This window comes from Prionailurus bengalensis, chromosome B2 (genome assembly GCF_016509475.1).
Source record: "Prionailurus bengalensis isolate Pbe53 chromosome B2, Fcat_Pben_1.1_paternal_pri, whole genome shotgun sequence".
Taxonomy (NCBI): Eukaryota; Metazoa; Chordata; class Mammalia; order Carnivora; family Felidae; genus Prionailurus; species Prionailurus bengalensis.
Window position 1 is genome coordinate 11,608,834 of NC_057349.1, and position 16,441 is coordinate 11,625,274.

General features: G+C 44.1%; 1 protein-coding gene across 8 annotated transcripts in view; it reads left to right on the forward strand.

The window, feature by feature from the left end:
* Positions 1-16,441, forward strand: part of KIF13A (kinesin family member 13A) — a 216,264-nt gene that overhangs the window by 182,253 nt on the left and 17,570 nt on the right. For 5 of the 8 annotated variants that reach the window (XM_043590738.1, XM_043590740.1, XM_043590741.1 and 2 more), the window contains 9 exons: positions 2,715-2,753; positions 4,382-4,481; positions 6,562-6,688; positions 9,069-9,124; positions 10,867-10,991; positions 11,248-11,424; positions 12,132-12,224; positions 12,523-12,675; positions 14,193-14,270. In XM_043590738.1, the coding sequence (XP_043446673.1) occupies positions 2,715-2,753; positions 4,382-4,481; positions 6,562-6,688; positions 9,069-9,124; positions 10,867-10,991; positions 11,248-11,424; positions 12,132-12,224; positions 12,523-12,675; positions 14,193-14,270 (948 nt within the window). The remainder of the gene's footprint in view (positions 1-2,714; positions 2,754-4,381; positions 4,482-6,561; positions 6,689-9,068; positions 9,125-10,866; positions 10,992-11,247; positions 11,425-12,131; positions 12,225-12,522; positions 12,676-14,192; positions 14,271-16,441) is intronic. The other 3 variants (XM_043590739.1, XM_043590744.1, XM_043590746.1) reach the window with 1 other exon arrangement.

Below are 16,441 nucleotides of genomic sequence, written 5' to 3' on the forward strand. Positions count from 1 at the left end.
ATAAATAAACATAAAAAAAATTTAAAAAAAAACACCTCTTTATAAAAAAATAAAATATAAAAGGAACATTGGTTTGGACGACTAGGCCTTAAGGAAGGCAAAGCTTTGTCAGACATCGCCTTCCCTTTCCCAAGCCAAAATTGCCCCTGATTGTCAGAGCCAGGGAGACTATGGAGGAAGGCATAAGGACAGTCTGCTGTTTGAGGGGAGGCTTCTCCCACAGACTTTTCCTCATGTGTGGTGTAGGAAACTGGGTGTGGATTCTTGTCCCAGCTCAGTCCCTCCCTCAGGCCATCAAATTTAGGGGTGGCTACAGGGCCTGGTAGAAAGGTCACTGGCCTGGAGTGGGGGGATCTGGATTCTTAAGTCTAGCTTGGCCTTCTTGGTCACCTTGTTGCAGTAACACAAACCTTCAGTTCCTTTTTTGTCTTCTCCAGAATGATGAAGTAGACCTAATAATTCCCTGAGATCCCCGTCTGTAGTAAAGGCTTAGTCGTAAAGGCTTAGTCGTAAAGGCTTAATAAATCTCTGATCTTAGCTAAAACATTGAATCTGTGTCCTAAATCATGACCTATGAAATAGAGGGTCATCAGTTGACTGAAGGTTCCTATTTGAGAAACCTCATAAGCATTGATTATTTGCACTTTTAATACATCTCTAGTGGGGCTCCTGGGTGGCTCAGTCGGTTGAGCATCTGACTTCCCCTCAGGTCATGATCTCACAGTTTGTGAGTTCAAGTCCCACATCAGGCCCTGAGCTGACAGGGTGGAGCCTGCTTGGGATTCTCTCTCCCTCCTTCCCTCTCTCCTCCCCCCCCCTTTCTCTCTCAAAATAAATAAATAAACTTTTTAAAAATGATAAATTCAAGCTACATGTACTTTATTCATTAATGTGAAGAATAAGTCAAGAAAAATTACTTCGGGGGTGTCTGGCTGGCTCAGTCAGTAGAGCACATGACTCTTAATCTCGGAGTTGTGGGTTCGAGCCCCATATTGGGTGTAGAGAGTACTTAAAAAATAAAATCTTTATAAAAAAAGTAAAAAGATGGGGCCCCTGGGTGGCTCAGTTGGTTAAGCATCCGACTTCGGCTCAGGTCACGATCTCGCGGTTTATGAGTTCAAGCTCCACATCAGGCTCTGTGCTGACAGCTCAGAGCCTGGAGCCTGTTTCAGATTCTGTGTCTTCCTCTCTCTCTGACCCTCCCCCGTTCATGCTCTGTCTCTCTCTGTCTCAAAAATAAATAAACGTTAAAAAAAAAAAGTAAAAAGAAAAATTACTTCAGTATTAGGCAGCATTTAATAAGTTAGTTATTCAAATGATAATGATGGGCACCAAACTAAAACAAGAGTGGATTTTTCAGTCTTTGCAAAGAATATGTTTAACTATATTTTTAAAGCATTTTCTTACAAATGTTCATTTATTTTTGAGAGAGAGAGTGTTAAGCAGGGGAGGGGCAGAGAAAGAGGGGGACAGAGGACCAGAAGCAGACTCTTGCTGACAGCAGCGAGCCCCATGTGAGGCTTGAACTCATGAAGAGCTCACAAACCGTGAGATCATGACCTGAGCTGAAGTGGGATGCTTAAATGACTGAGCCACCCAGGTGCCCCTAAAGCACTTTTTAAAATCAGCATATTTGGAAGTATACTTAGATATGAGAATAATGTAATTATATTTTTAAAGCTCTTGAACAAAAACACTTTGTCTTTTTAAGACTAGACCACTTCACTGCCTGTTCGAATATTAACCCTCCAATAGCCGTAGAAAAACCAAAGAAGATTGTAATATGGCTCAGCATTCACTTTCAGTAGAATCTGCCTCCATGTAGGCTATTCTCTACAAATGGAAGTTTCTTTATTCTTGTGTCTAAGGAAAACTGTCTCAACTGAGTCCTAATTTATTTTCAACATGGTGATTTTGTTTTGCCAAATGTTTTTGCCAAAATTGTTTATGCAGTTACTGTAAACTATTGCCATGGGTTTAGGACAGTTCTGAATTTTAGGACAGTTCCGATTTTTCTGATTGGTGTGATGCTAATATATCCAGTAGTGGATGACAGTGGATCCATATATTCAATATGGCAGGCTGTGCTCTTGTTGCAATAGTACAATGCAGAACTTCGTATGTGAATGGCCTTTAGGCTCCCAGTGGGCTTTCCCCTGTGATGATTTCCTCACTGCATGTGGTGTGGTGCAGGGAAAAGGGCACTGAGTGGGGAAATTAGCAGCTTGGCTCCCAGTCCCGACTCTGCCACTATTTGGCAGATTTAGCCTTGGGTTAAATCATTTCATCCCTCAGGACCCTGACTGCCTCGTGGTTAAACTATGAGGTGAAGGAATAGTCTAGTTTTGCCATTTTGTCTTTCTAAGCCTGGTCCAGATCTCAAGTAGCCCACCCCGCGATGTATATCCACCATTCACGTAACAGTAGAGTAAGGCCTGGCTCAATGATGTTGGTTCTTATTCCCATCTAAGAGAGTTCTTGTTTTTTAAATGACTGTTTTCTTTATTAAGAACAAACCAAACCAAACTCAAGTTCGTCATTCTAGATGAGTGAATTAAATCCACTAAACCTTTCTTGCAATTCATGTAAATGTTTTATTATGCTGGTGTTCTATGTGTTGTCCATTGTAATGCGTGTGCTACGCTTAAAGAATTATTTGTATGCTGTTTGAGAAACAAAATGCATGTCCTTTGTGTTTATTTTTTTCCTACCAGAGAGATGATGAGGATGGTGATGATATGGATAGTTATCAGGTATTACTGCTGCTGTCGATCTGTGGCATGGGGCACAGCTACTGCTAATTGCCGGCATCCGCCAAGCAGAGGGCAGGGAGGAGGAAGGAGGACCATCGAGCAAGACTATGGCAGTGTTTCACTCGCTTTGGATTTGCTTTAAGCATAATCAGGGATACAATACTCTCTCTATAGATTTCTCTGTCCGTTCAAAATGTATGACCAGAATACTGCATTGCCGCTATGCCATCTTGAATGAGCCTGTAAAGACTTTCTAAGCAAGCCCATCATTGCTGTATTAAATTAATGACTTTACAACTTGTACAATTATGCATTCATAATCTTTGAGTAGAGTCTTGTCTTTTCTCCTCACCTCCAAGAGAGTAGTATTGTTCTAATACACCATTTTAGTTTAAAAGTCTCTTGCCAGATAGGAAATTGCAAAACATTTTCTGCATGTAGTTTAGTTTTATTTTGCCAGTTTTCCTCTTTCGTTAGGACCAAGCTTAATTATCCATAACTTAGAGAATTTAAATCTCAGCTTTTTCTTCTGGAATTTTAGCGGGGGAAGACAGTACCTCTGAACTTGTACCCAGTCAGCAGTGGCTGGTCTGCTGTCGTGGAACATGGCATGATAGTAACAGGCCAGGCAGCAAGTCAAGAATGAGGTTTTCTGGGTTTGGTCCCCAGTCTTTGTGGTGATTCTCCGTAGTTTCCTGGTGAGCCTTCCTGTATGTAAACTGTGGGTACATTGCAGGTAAAGCCTCAGAGGTCCTCTGTGTCTGCTCTTACTGTCGTGTCTTAAAGGTTAGACTGGAATTAAGCAAGTCAGAGAGCATTTTGAGTTGAATTGGTGGATTTCTTGCCCTCAGAACTCTACTAAGAAAGAAAACAAACAAACAAAAACAGACTTTGCGAGGAAATACCAGTATCCCCTTGGACCTCGGCGACGCTGTTAACTAACGTGCTGCTGCTGTCTGTGTGCTTCCTGCCACGTTGTTCACGGGGAAGTCCAACAGCTGCTTCTGGGGGTCCTTAAAGCATGGCTGATGCATGTTGGGTGTTTGCATGGGAGATTTTTGGTTAGCCTTATGGTAGTGGTCAGAGGTGAAATGTTGGCAGCAAGTTTGAAAGGTTCTCTGCTCATCCCTTCTTTGCATTTCAGAAACTATATGTCATGAGGCCATTGAACTATGAACTATGAGGATGTCTGGTGTTTTTGCATTTCCATTTGCTGTTACATGGTTTGGGCTCTGTTCATGGTGTCTCTGCTTGGAATCACACATCCTTCAAACAAGTAGCTCCAGTTTAAACATACACGTAGACACACACACACACACACACACACACACACACACACACACCATAGAAGAATCATCCCAACAGCTGGCGTAGCTTGAGCTTCTCTTGCTTTTAAGTATAATTATCCTTTCGGAAATCCAGGGGCTCTGATTTCTGAGTTAACGGGTTCCTCGATCAGCATGCTGTGTTTCTGAGACCCCTTTGCTTTCTTGCATATTAATCACACAGCAATGTTCAATGGCCTTTCCTAATGAAAACTTTCCTGATCGATGTAAACATGTTTGTTAAAAAAAAGAAATAGCCATCTGTGCACTCTACAGGAAGATGTTTTCCCTCCCTGATGTCAGGAAGAAGACTTAAACTCTGTGAGGGAAAGGTGGTCCGACGCACTCATCAAACGACGAGAATACTTAGATGAACAGATTAAAAAAGTCAGCAATAAAAAAGGTATGTGAGATTAAACTCTTTCCCGGGACTGGCTTTTTCACATCGAGACAGTGACAACAGGTTGTTTTCTCCTCTCAGCTGGACAGTGATATCGTAGTATTTTGACCTTGTGACAATTATAGATGTTAGCGAATCATTTTGTATGGTATTGAATTTGAAAGTCATAAGCATTCACAAAACTCTAAGTGAACTGTGTGACACTAAATGTTAAACTCAAATTTTGTTTTGGGTCGCCTGGCAGGCTCAGTTGGTGGACTGTGCGACTCTTGATCTCAGGGTTTTGAGTTTGAGCCCGTCACTGGGTATAGATTACCAAATAAAATAATAATTGAGAAAAATAAACTCAAATTTTGTTTTGATGAATGCAAATGCGGTCATCTCATTATGAGTACCGACATCTCATTATGAGGTGTTCTGGGCTCAGACCCCGGGACTGATGGCAACTAGAGGGTCACGTCTGAAACCACAGCCCTTGGCAGGTCAGCGCCCAACTCCTCTTGGGTGGCAGCCGTGTGCTCAGCTGGTGCAGGTTGGCTTAAGCTGGTCCACCCAATGCTACCAGCTCCAGGGATTGTTTGCTTATATTGGCAACAGCCACTTGGACTCTAGCATAGAAGTATGTTCTTAAAACCCTTAGTCTCTCATCCTGACTTTATGATCCGTTCATTGTGGTTGGTTCTGTACCAAAGGACACATTATGAATGTTTATCCATTTCAGGTAGAGGTTAGCAAAAGCTCCCCCTCGATAAAAAATCTTGGCTAAACATTCTTTTTATTTTTAATATTTATTTATTTATTCATTCATTCATTCATTTTTAATTTTTTTCGTGTTTTTTATTTATTTTTGAGAGACAGAGCATGAGCAGGGGAGGGGCAGAGAGAGAGAGGGAGACACAGAATCCAAAGCAGGCTCCAGGCTCTAAGCCCTCAGCACAGAGCCTGACGTTTGGCTCAAACCCACAAACTGTGAGATCATGACCTGAGCCAAAGTCTGACGTGTAAACAACTGAGCCACCCAGGTGCCCCTATTTTTGAGAGACAGAGACAGAGACAGAGAGACAGAGAGGGAGACAGAATAAGAGTGGGGGAGGGACAGAGGGAGAGGGAGACACAGAAACCAAAGCAGAAGGCTCCAGGCTCCGAGCTTTCAGCACAGAGCCCGACGTGGGGCTCAAACTCCCAAACCATGAGATCGTGACCTCAGCCAAAGTGGAATGCTTAACTGACTGAGCCGCCCAGGTGCCCCTTGGCTCAACATTCTTGGCATCAGTTTGTGTACAAGCTCGGCCTGCTAATGTCAACTCACTTTGACTATACCTTTGTAGCTGCAGAGTTGAATTATGAATCCAAGGACTTCAAAATATATTAAATAAAATCTCCTTCCTAACAAGCGTGAAGGACAATGAAGTTAGTTGTAGAGAGTGCAGTATGTTGTGGGTTTCAATCATCTGTAGTGTATAGTTTTATGAGGCGGTGTCACACCCCTCATTTCATTGGCTCCTTGCAAGAAACGTGTGAAGTAGACATAACTTGTATTATCCCTTTTTGACTCATTAGGAAGCCCAGACTCTTCTGTGAACAACTTCCCCCAAGTACAGAACCAGGAAAAACAACCTGTATTCTCATCCCTGTCCCAAGGCTGTTTCTGCGTCCCTTCCTGATGGTCCATCAGGCGAGAGTCCTGGCCCCTGAGAGCTTGTCTGGGTGCTCAGGCTGGAGCTTCGAAGCCTCATGTCCTTTTTTGGAACATCATGGATAGTTTAAGCCACTTGGGGAATGTTATTGAATGAAAACCTATTTATTTTAAATTTGGAAATTGTCGGGGTGCCTGGGTGGCTTGAACGTCCAACTTCGGCTCAGGTCATGATCTCACGGTTTGTGAGTTCGAGCCCTGCATTGGGCTCTGGGCTGACAGTGCTGAGCCTGCTTGGGATTCTCTCTCTCCCTTTCTGCCCCTCCCCTGCTCCCACACATGCTCACTCTCTCTGTCTCTCAAAAGTAAAACATTTTTTAAAATAAAAATAAATTTGGAAATTGTCTCCCCCCGCCCTGGCGCCCATCCCCTCATTTTGTCCTGCAGAGAAGACGGAGGACGACGTGGAGCGGGAGGCCCGGCTTGTGGAGCAGTGGGTGGGACTGACGGAGGAAAGAAACGCCGTGCTGGTGCCTGCACCGGGCAGCGGGGTCCCTGGGGCGCCCGCTCACTGGTAAGTGCTGTCCGTTCCCCCCACGCAGGCCTGACATGATGGTGGCCGGCCGGCACCAGAGGCGTGCCAGTGCCTTTCCAGGGCTGTCACAGTAAATGCTAAGTGACGTGAGCTGCCCAGGGAGGGACCACCCATCTCTGGTGCTACCTTCCCTTCTCTACTCCCCCACTGCAGCCAACTTCCTCTGCCGGGAAGCCGGGGAGTGAGGATTAGCTGGCCTGCAACCAAATACCCCATGTCTTAGTTTCTCCACATGAGCATTTTGGACACGGTTTCCTGATCTCCAGAAATTCTCTTAGTTGGACTTGAAAGAAGGGTGTTTCCAGGGTCTATTTGGAGAGGGGAGAAAATATATTTTCTTATTAGCCTTCATTGCCTGCTCTGTTTGGTCACTAACACACAGTAACCAGCTCTCGAGCACTAAATAACAGTGATCAGTCAATTGATCACTCCATCCCAATGCTCATGAGAAACAGCATGGTATCCTAGGCTCTGCAGTCCAGTAGATCTGAATTTAGTTTCCAGCTGCAGCTCTTTAAGTGTTCAATTTCATTAACTTCTCTGAGGCTTTATTTCTAATCTATTAATGGACCTCCTTTTTTTTTTTTTTTTTTTGGACTGTTGTAAGAATTAGAGTTAATATATTAAAAATACCTTGTCCATGGCACCCATTTGTTAAATGGTAGCTCCTGCTGCTGCTTATTCTCATTCTCGTTCTTTTTACAAGAATATGTCCTAGGGGTTCCTGAGTGGCCTAGCTGGTTAAGTTTCCGACTTTGGCTCAGGTCATGATCTCACAGTTCGTGAGTTCAAACCCCGCATCAGGCTCTGTGCTGTCAGTACAGAGACCACTTCTGATCCTCTGTGCCCCCGAGTCTCTCTCTGCCCCTCCCCTCCCCTCACTCTCTCTCAAAAATAAAAAAAAAAAACAAACATTAAAAAAAAGGAATGTGTCCTAGGCATTTAGGAGAAATTGGATTGCTTTTGAACAGAGAATATACACGCCCAGATCGTGTCTTTAGGGTAGGCGTAGAAATATTAGTGATGTTATTTGTGTCCATAATGACAGATAGAAGTATAATGGATTCGATGGTATTATGAGACCAGAAAATCCAAATTTGCTGGCACATAATTTGTAACATGATGTTTCTCCCCACACAGCCCCCTGCTGTACTGGAATCCTTTAGGGCACACACACGGTCTGTCTGCTGGCCACGTGTTAACAGATGGATGCCTCATTCCCGGTCTTGTTCTGCTTCCTGAGGCCTTGTCTAGACAGTCTTTCTCCTTACCTCAGTCACCTTCATTTGAGCCATTTCCAAACTTCAGATCATCTCGACTGTACAGTGGGTCCTGACCCTGAGTATTCTGATTCTCAAGAGAAAAGATGGGCCCAGGACTTTTCTTTTTTTTTTTTTTTCTTTTTTTTTTTTTTAGGACTTTTCATTTTAAGAGGCGCTCCCCACTAGGTGACTTGGATGCACCTGGGCCAGTTTTTGATAAAACTCTGACTGCTTTGGTCTTTTTTGTCTTTCATTGTCTTTTTAGCCTTTTTTTATATATCTATAATTTTTTAAGTGTATTTATTTTGAGAGGGACAGAGAAAGAGAGAGAGTGAGCAGGGGAGGGGCAGAGAGAGAGGGAGAGGGGGACAGAGGATCCGAAGCAGGCTCTACACTGACAGCAGAGAGCCCAATGCGGGACTCGAACTCATGAACGGCAAGATCATGACCTAAGCCAATGTTAGGTGCTTAACTGAACCAGCCAGGCGCCCCTCTTTTGGGCCTTTTATATGTCTCTCATTCTCGCCTCCTGTGAGTTTTTTCAATGTTGTCTTTATTGTTTATTTCCTCTGGGTTCTGATCCTGCCCCCTATCTCCATTGTTTTTTCTTTCTTTCTTTCTTTCTTTCTTTTTTTTAATGTTTTATTTTTGAGAGAGAGAGTGCACGCTTGAGGGAGACGCAAATCCAAAGCAGGCTCCAGGCTCTGAGCCATCAGCACAGAGCCCGACACGGGGCTCGAACTCATGGACGGCGAAATCATGACCTGAGCCAAAGTCAGACGCTTAACTGGCTGAGCTACCCAGGCGCCTTCCCCATCTCCATTCTTAACAGCATCCCTTCCCTTCTTTCCCATTACTAGAATTATTTCTAGAAAGGCTTCAAAGAATCTTTGTTTCACTGGTAGTTCTTTATGGAAGTCACATAATTCTCATGATTTGTGTTGACAGGGACGTCAAGAAATGTGAAAATATTTCATTCATAGAATCTGTATCTCCACAGCAGTTCTCCTCCTCTTCTGTGCCTCTGTGGTGTTTGATTATCTAACAAGATGTAAAACATGTATTTTATTATGATTAAATTTTGTTGTTGAATTTAGGATCCCACCACCTGGAATGGAAACCCACATCCCGGTTCTCTTCCTTGATTTGAATGGTAAGTAACCACCAGTGCTTTAGGTGTTCTTGTATTTAACTGAGGCTTGTAATCTATTCAGACCCACCTGATTGGGATCCTTGAATCACTTTTCTAATCACTCGTCTGTTGTGTCTAGGTGGCATTCTTAGTCCGACCAAATGCATGAAGTTTGACACACAGCATCACTGGTTATCCCACAGAGGAGTGCACAGTTTAAAAGAGAGTACCGAGAGGTTAAAAACTACACATGAAAACGTTAAAACTGGGGCACCAAGTGGTTCAGTCAGTTAAGTGTCTGACTCTTGGTGCAGCTCAGGTCTTGATCTCAGGGTCTCGAGTTCAAGCCCCATGCCGGGCTCTACATTGGGCTCCGCACTGGGCACGAACCCTACTTCAAAAACAAACAAACAAACAAACAAAAACACACATTAGAACAGTTATGGTTTAGAGACATTAGTGGACATAGGAGTTACCTGAGAAGGTAATCACCCGCAGAGATTCTGAGTTTTGAAACTTTGCAATGGCCTAGGAATCTGCATTTCTAACTAGTGCCATTTGCTCCCCACCCCCAATAGTATTGATATCAGAACATGATTACACTATAACCTTGCATTGAGGGTTGTTCTTTACTATGGCAATTAGACCAAACCTGTGTGAACCAAGAATGATGGTTCTTGTATTCAAGTATTCAAGTTCTTGTATTCAAGTATTTTAGCAGTAAAATCCATCTTCAGAATGCAATCTTAAATGGAACCCCTTTTGTAGAAGGTAAAAGCAGAGTTGCCAAGTGGGGAGGTAGGTAGGCTCAGGTAGGCTCTTTGACACGGCCCCCAGAATCTTAGAACACAGCCTGGAAACCTCTTTTTTGGAGGGAAGACCCAGGGAGGTTGGCTTTGGCTCTTCATATGAAGAGGTTTTTTGTTTTGTTTTATTTTGTTTTAAGTCTGGAAGTAAAATGTGTGCCTCATGAAGTGGTGAGTTCTCTGTTCTTGGGGGGATAAGAGCAAAGGTTGGACGATCACTTACAGAAATCTGTGAAGGGTGAATCCCACATGGCGTAGGGCTCTGGAGGAAGGTGATCCTCGTAGTTCTCCTGAGTACTCTGAACTTTGAATCTTTTTTTTTTTTTTAAGTTTATTTATTTTGAGAGAGAGTGCAAGTGGGGAAGGGGCAGGGGGGGAGAGAGAGAGAGAGAGAAAGAGAGAAAGAGAATCCCAAGCAGCCTCCACACCACCAGCACAGAACCCAAAGCAGGGCTCGAACTCATGAACCACGAGATCATGACCTGAACCAGAACCAAGAGTCGAACTCTTAACCAACTGAGCCAGCCAGGCACCCCACAGAATTTTGATTCTAAATTGCTAATTTAGCTGTTCCAGTCTCTAATCGTGTGTAAGGGATGGAAGCAGGACACAAGCCTAACCCCAGGCTACACAAGGAATTGACATCAGAAAGCAAAGTTTCAGGTGTGTGTTTGTAGGGAAAATATTTGCTCCTAGGACTGCCTATGGGATATATTTGCCCATTTTATCAGAGACTCACAGGGTCCCTTTTTAGCTCTCCTAGTTGTCCCTGGAAAGGATACAAGCAATTGTGAGTTTTGGAGTCTCTGTTTCAACTGTGGGGTAAGGAAGGAAAGAAATGAAAGTGTGTTACTTGCAAACTTCATCAGTGGAAAACACGTTTTAAAAATGTTGGCGCTTGCTTAAAAAAAATGACTTTTCCTTCCACTTCTGTTTCTGTGCCCTGGATTTGGTCAGCGGATGACCTCAGTGCCAACGAGCAGCTCGTGGGCCCCCACGCGTCTGGTGTGAACTCCATCCTGCCCAAGGAGCACGGCAGCCAGTTTTTCTACCTGCCCATCATAAAGCACAGCGACGAGGAGGTAATTGAGCCCTAAGGCTCCGTTCGTGGGCTTCCGGTTAGTGCACAGCCCAAGGGCCTCTCTTCCCATGAAGCTGCCGTGGTCTGCACTGGGGGAGAGGACTGGGGAACTTGGAAAAGTAGAATGTGCGTTGTCGCTCAGAAGAGGTGAGGAGGAACATGTGTGACTCGGTGGGGCTGCGTTTATTTCCGTGCATGGCGTACATGTGCACCCCTGAGCCGTGTCTCTTGCCGCCTCCCCCTTCTCCCGTCCTTAGGTTTCAGCCACAGCCTCTTGGGACTCCTCAGTGCATGATTCCGTTCACCTGAATAGGGTCACGCCGCAGAATGAAAGGATTTACCTCATAGTGAAAACCACGGTGCAGCTCAGCCACCCAGCTGCTATGGAGTTAGTATTACGAAAACGGATTGCGGCCAATATTTACAACAAACAGGTAGTAATGGGGCCTGATTCTGCCGTTGCCTTCATGAGCTCGAAGTCCCTTCCTCCTGTCACAGGGTGGGGTTTTGTGGTGCCGATACAGTGGAAGTGCAGGTGCTTCCCACACGAGCCAAGTTACAGCCTGATTCTCGTTGACCCAACATAATGGGGCATAAAGAGAGCAGAGGTAAATGTCACCCAACAGAGGGCTCTCTGCCTTGGCCGACTTGAAACGCATCATCCTAGGAGGCAGTGGGGCAGTGACATTTCGCTGTTCGAGATAGGTTAAGTGACAAATGCCAGCAGGATAGTGACAAAACAGGATGAGAAGCGGGCTGTAAATAAATCCCTGCTGCGTCCCCGGGTCTCATCTCAGAGGTGCTACAGGCCAAACTGAGCCTCTCCAGCCTTCTTCTGCCTGTGAGAGGAGGACGCATTGATTCAGCCGTGTTGAGACCAATAGCAAGGCTGCCCATGGGGGAGAAGAGCAGCCCCCCAAATCCCTGGATGGGCTGCAGATTCTGTTATCTGATCCCCAAATGACAGCTGGACACTGTTGTCCTTCAGAGTCAGAGACAAGGATTTTTTTGATTTTATTTTTCGGGGCATTGTATGCGCATCAAAAATGTAGTCCTTGATAATGTTTCTGCAATCTGTAAAAGGCTGAATAGCATATATAGTATTTCATATCGCTTAATTCGGTTTTCCTTTCCTTGGCAGAGTTTCACCCAGAGTTTGAAGAGGAGAATATCGTTGAAGAATATACTTTATTCCTGTGGTGTCACCTATGAATTAGTATCCAATATACCAAAGGTAAAATACATATTACTTTTTAGAAATATCAAAATACAAGTATTGGAGGGGTGCCTCAGTGGCTCAGTTGGTTAAGCGTCTGACTCTTGATTTCAGTTGAGGTCTTGATCTCAGGGTTGTGAGTTCAAAGCCCCTCATTGGGCTCTGCATTGGGCAGGAAGCCTATTTTTTAAAAAAAGAAAGAAATACAGGTATTGGAGAATATGTTAATTCTTAGAACATCCAAATCACTTCCTCACCACAGTTTGGATAAAAAGATGACTCACACAAAAGCATTGTCATTGCCTTGTCCTTTCAGGCAACAGAAGAGATTGAGGACCGGGAAACACTGGCTCTCATGGCAGCAAGGAGTGAAAACGAGGGCACTTCCGATGGGGAGACCTACATTGAGAAGTACACGCGAGGCGTGCTGCAGGTGGAGAACATTCTGAGTCTTGAACGGCTCCGACAGGCAAGTAACAGCAGTATCTGGACCAGAGGATGAGATCACCAGCCCTTTCCCCTCCACATGGACAAAGATGAATTTATTTACCAAACACCTTCCCTCTGAGTCTGTGAGAGAAGGGAGACTTGAGTAGCAGTCTCATTAGACAAAGTAGTTACTTTGAGGAGCGCCTGGGTGGCTCAGTCGGTAAAGTGTCCAGCTTTGGCTCAGGTCATGATCTCACAGTGTGTGGGTTCGAGCCCTGCATCAGGCTCTGTGCTGACAGCTCAGAGCCTGGAGCCTGCTTCGGATTCTGTGTCTCCCTCTCTCTCTGCCCTTCCCCCACTCACACTCTGCCTATGTCTCTCAGAAATGAGTAAACATTTATACACACACACACACACACACACACACACACACATATATATGATGTAGTTACTTGGACAAAATAGTATTACCAAAAATTAAAATAATGTCTACATTTTATCAAATACCTTCTCTGGAAGTACTGTGCCTGAGTGATTTAAATACAGTCTTTCATTTAATCTGCAAGATCACCCTAGGAGGGAAATAAACACTGTCACAATCTCCTTTCGTAAGTGAGAAAATTGAGGCCATGGTAATAAGCTAACCCGCCACAGGCTACACAGCTAACAAGTGGTACAAAGTCAGTTGTAAACCTTGGAGGGCTTGACTCCTAAGTCCACAGGTTTAACCACATGCTATTACCATCTCCCTAATTTTGGGGTCCAGGTTAACTTCTGCAACAACAACGGGACATTCAGGTGAATGTAGTCTAGGTAGTAGAACTCTAAGACAGGGATTGTCATCCATGGAGGCAATAGTTGAAGTTACTGGAAAGTGCCTTGTGAGCAACAAAAGTACTAAGATTGGCATCCGGGGGCGCCTGGGTGGCTTGGTTGGTTAAGCGTCCGACTTTGGCTCAGATCATGATCTCACGGTCCGTGAGTTCGAGCCCCGCGTCGGGCTCTGTGCTGACAGCTCAGAGCCTGGAGCCTGTTTCAGATTCTGTGTCTCCCTCTCTCTCTGACCCTCCCCCGTTCATGCTCTGTCTCTCTCTGTCTCAAAAATAAATAAACATTAAAAGAAAAAATTTTTTTTTAAATAATTAAAAAAAAAAAAAAAGATTGGCATCTGGCAGAAAACCCTTCCTTTAGTGGGAGTCCCACCAAAATTGCTGCATGAATAAAGTACAAACAGCATAAAAGTTGACTGTGGTTTTGCAAATGACATCCATACTTACGGGTACCGCTGTGTTTTCTCTGCCTACCTATGTAAAAAATCCACAACATAAATCAGTTCAGCAGTTTTCTTGGTTTTATTTATGACAAGCGTTTTTGGTAGGTTAAGGAAAAAGAAATGAGTGGGGTACAATAAAGATCCCAGCTCTTGTAAATTTGGGAGGGAGGGTGGGGTCGAAACGATGCGTATTTCTATATTTTCTAAACATTCCACACTAAATGTATGTTATTTTTGTTAATCAGAAGGAAAAAAAAAATAAATGCTATCGTGAAATTTTACAGGCGGTCACGGTCAAAGAAGCACTGTCCACGAAAGCTCGGCATCTCCGGAGGAGCCTAAGCACGCCAAACGTTCACAATGTAAGTGCACCCTGCTGAGGCTCTGCGGAGTCCTGGCCGTGTGTCAGGGTGTGGGGGCGGTGTGTAAGGGGTCTGGAGTCAGGCGGGAGTAGGCCCTGTGGGCCTCCCACAGGAGGTGTGGGCCATCCCGCAGCACCAAGCCTGTCCTCTCCTAGGGAACCACAGCGGAGAGCGCTGGTATGGTCACATGACTGAGCCTTTAGTGGGATCTTACGGATTCCTGGTCATAGAGTTATGTCCTTGAAAGAAGTTTCTTGAGACATAAATGCATGTAGTTGGTTTAAGAATGGTAGAGTCAGCTAAAAATCCTGGCTGCTGCTCGTGGGTCCGTTTCTATGCCCTGTTCAAGCTGCCCTGGTGGATTCTACTCGGCCGCCCATCAGTGTGACAGGGCTCCAGGCACCTTCATGTAGACACTCCTCTAGTTCCTGGTCTCTCCCCTGACCACTGGATTCTGTTCCTCAGCCGGTTCATCTGGAAAATCCAGTTGACAGAAACTGCTTCTAGTGCAGGGGAACACTGTCATGGGAAGAAAGGACAGACTAGGGCATGGACAGTTGCAAAGCAGTCTCTTTTCCAGAAGCAGCAGGGTGTAAGATCCTGCCAAGGAAAAGCACAGCATCCTTGCCTTCCTCCTCTCCAGAATTGCCTGGAAGTGATTGAAAACATGGCGAACATTGATAAAAGTTGTCATACGGCAGGCCACAATGCAGCCCCAGACAATCCCTATAATCGTTTTTTTTTTTTTTTTTTTTTTTGATGTTTATTTCTGAGACAGAGACAGAACATGAGTGGGGGAGGGGCAGAGAGAGAAAGGGAGACACAGAATCGGAAGCAGGCTCCTCAGCACAGAGCCCGACACGGGGCTTGAACTCACAAACCGTGAGATCATGACCTGAGCCGAAGTCGGTCGCTCAACCGACTGAGCCACCCAGGCGCCCCCCCATAATCGTTTTTGTACAGGTTACTTCTAACCACAGTGCAGTTATTAGAAACTGATAATGGGAGCCTCATACTACATATGTAAAAAATCCACAACATAAATTAATTTAGCAGTTTTCTTGGTTTTATTTATGAAAAGCATTTTGGGTAGGTTAAGGAAAAAGAAATGAGTGGGGCACAATAAAGATTCCAGCTCTTGTAAATTTGGGAGGGAGGGTGGGGTCGAAACGATGTGTATTTCTGTATTTTCTAAACGTGTAAATTGAAAAAAAATGGTCTTTTAATTAAGTTTTAGGTATCAAAGAAGAGAGCGTAATGGAAATCAGGATGTATTTAGAACAAAATGATAATAAAAACGGGTACATGTACCAGTACTTGTGGGATGTGGTTGGAAGTGGTAGTTAGACAGAAACTGGGCTCTGAATTCCCTGTTACTCCGCTTACAGAGCCGAATACTAGACAGTAGGGAAAATGAAAGAACAGTGAGCTACTATTAGGGATGTATGGCTCTTGTATTAAAAAGAAGAGTGAAAAACAACGAGGGAAACATCTATGCTACAAGGTGTAGACAGACCCCCTATGAAGTATTCTGTCCACCTCCAGCCCCCTAAAAAATGATCCTGCTCTAAGATTCTGAATCTAACTGCTAAATAGTTACAGGGGACAGAAGAGAATGTTAAATGACACAATGGGGACTCAGCAAGAGGGAAACTTTATGGGAACAAATGACCTAGAAAAGGGAAAACCCCTAAGAGACAAAATACATCCTCTGATTGCGATGTACAAATTGTTGTGATCCTGATTCAGAGTTCATTGAAAATGTTTATGAGACATTTGAACACTGGAAGATATCTGATACTATTTAGGAATCCCTTAATTTTTTAAAGATGTGATAATGGTATTATGTTTATGTTTGTTTTGTTTTTTTTAATCAAACTCATGACCCCAAGATCAAGAGTCACGTGCTCTTCTGACCGAGTCGCCCAGGTGCCCCTGTGGTTATTGTTTTTTTAAAGGGAGGAGGAATTCTGTATTTTTTACAGATTCACAGAGAAATATTTATGGATAGATCATCTTTAAATTAAACAAAATCAGAACAAAAAAATGTTAAGGTAATAATAAATGCTAGAGCAGAATCCTAATAAAGAAGGAAATAATAAAGATTAGAACATAGGTGTATGAAATAGAAAACTAACAATGGAATCAACAAAGCTGGAAAGCAGGCTTTT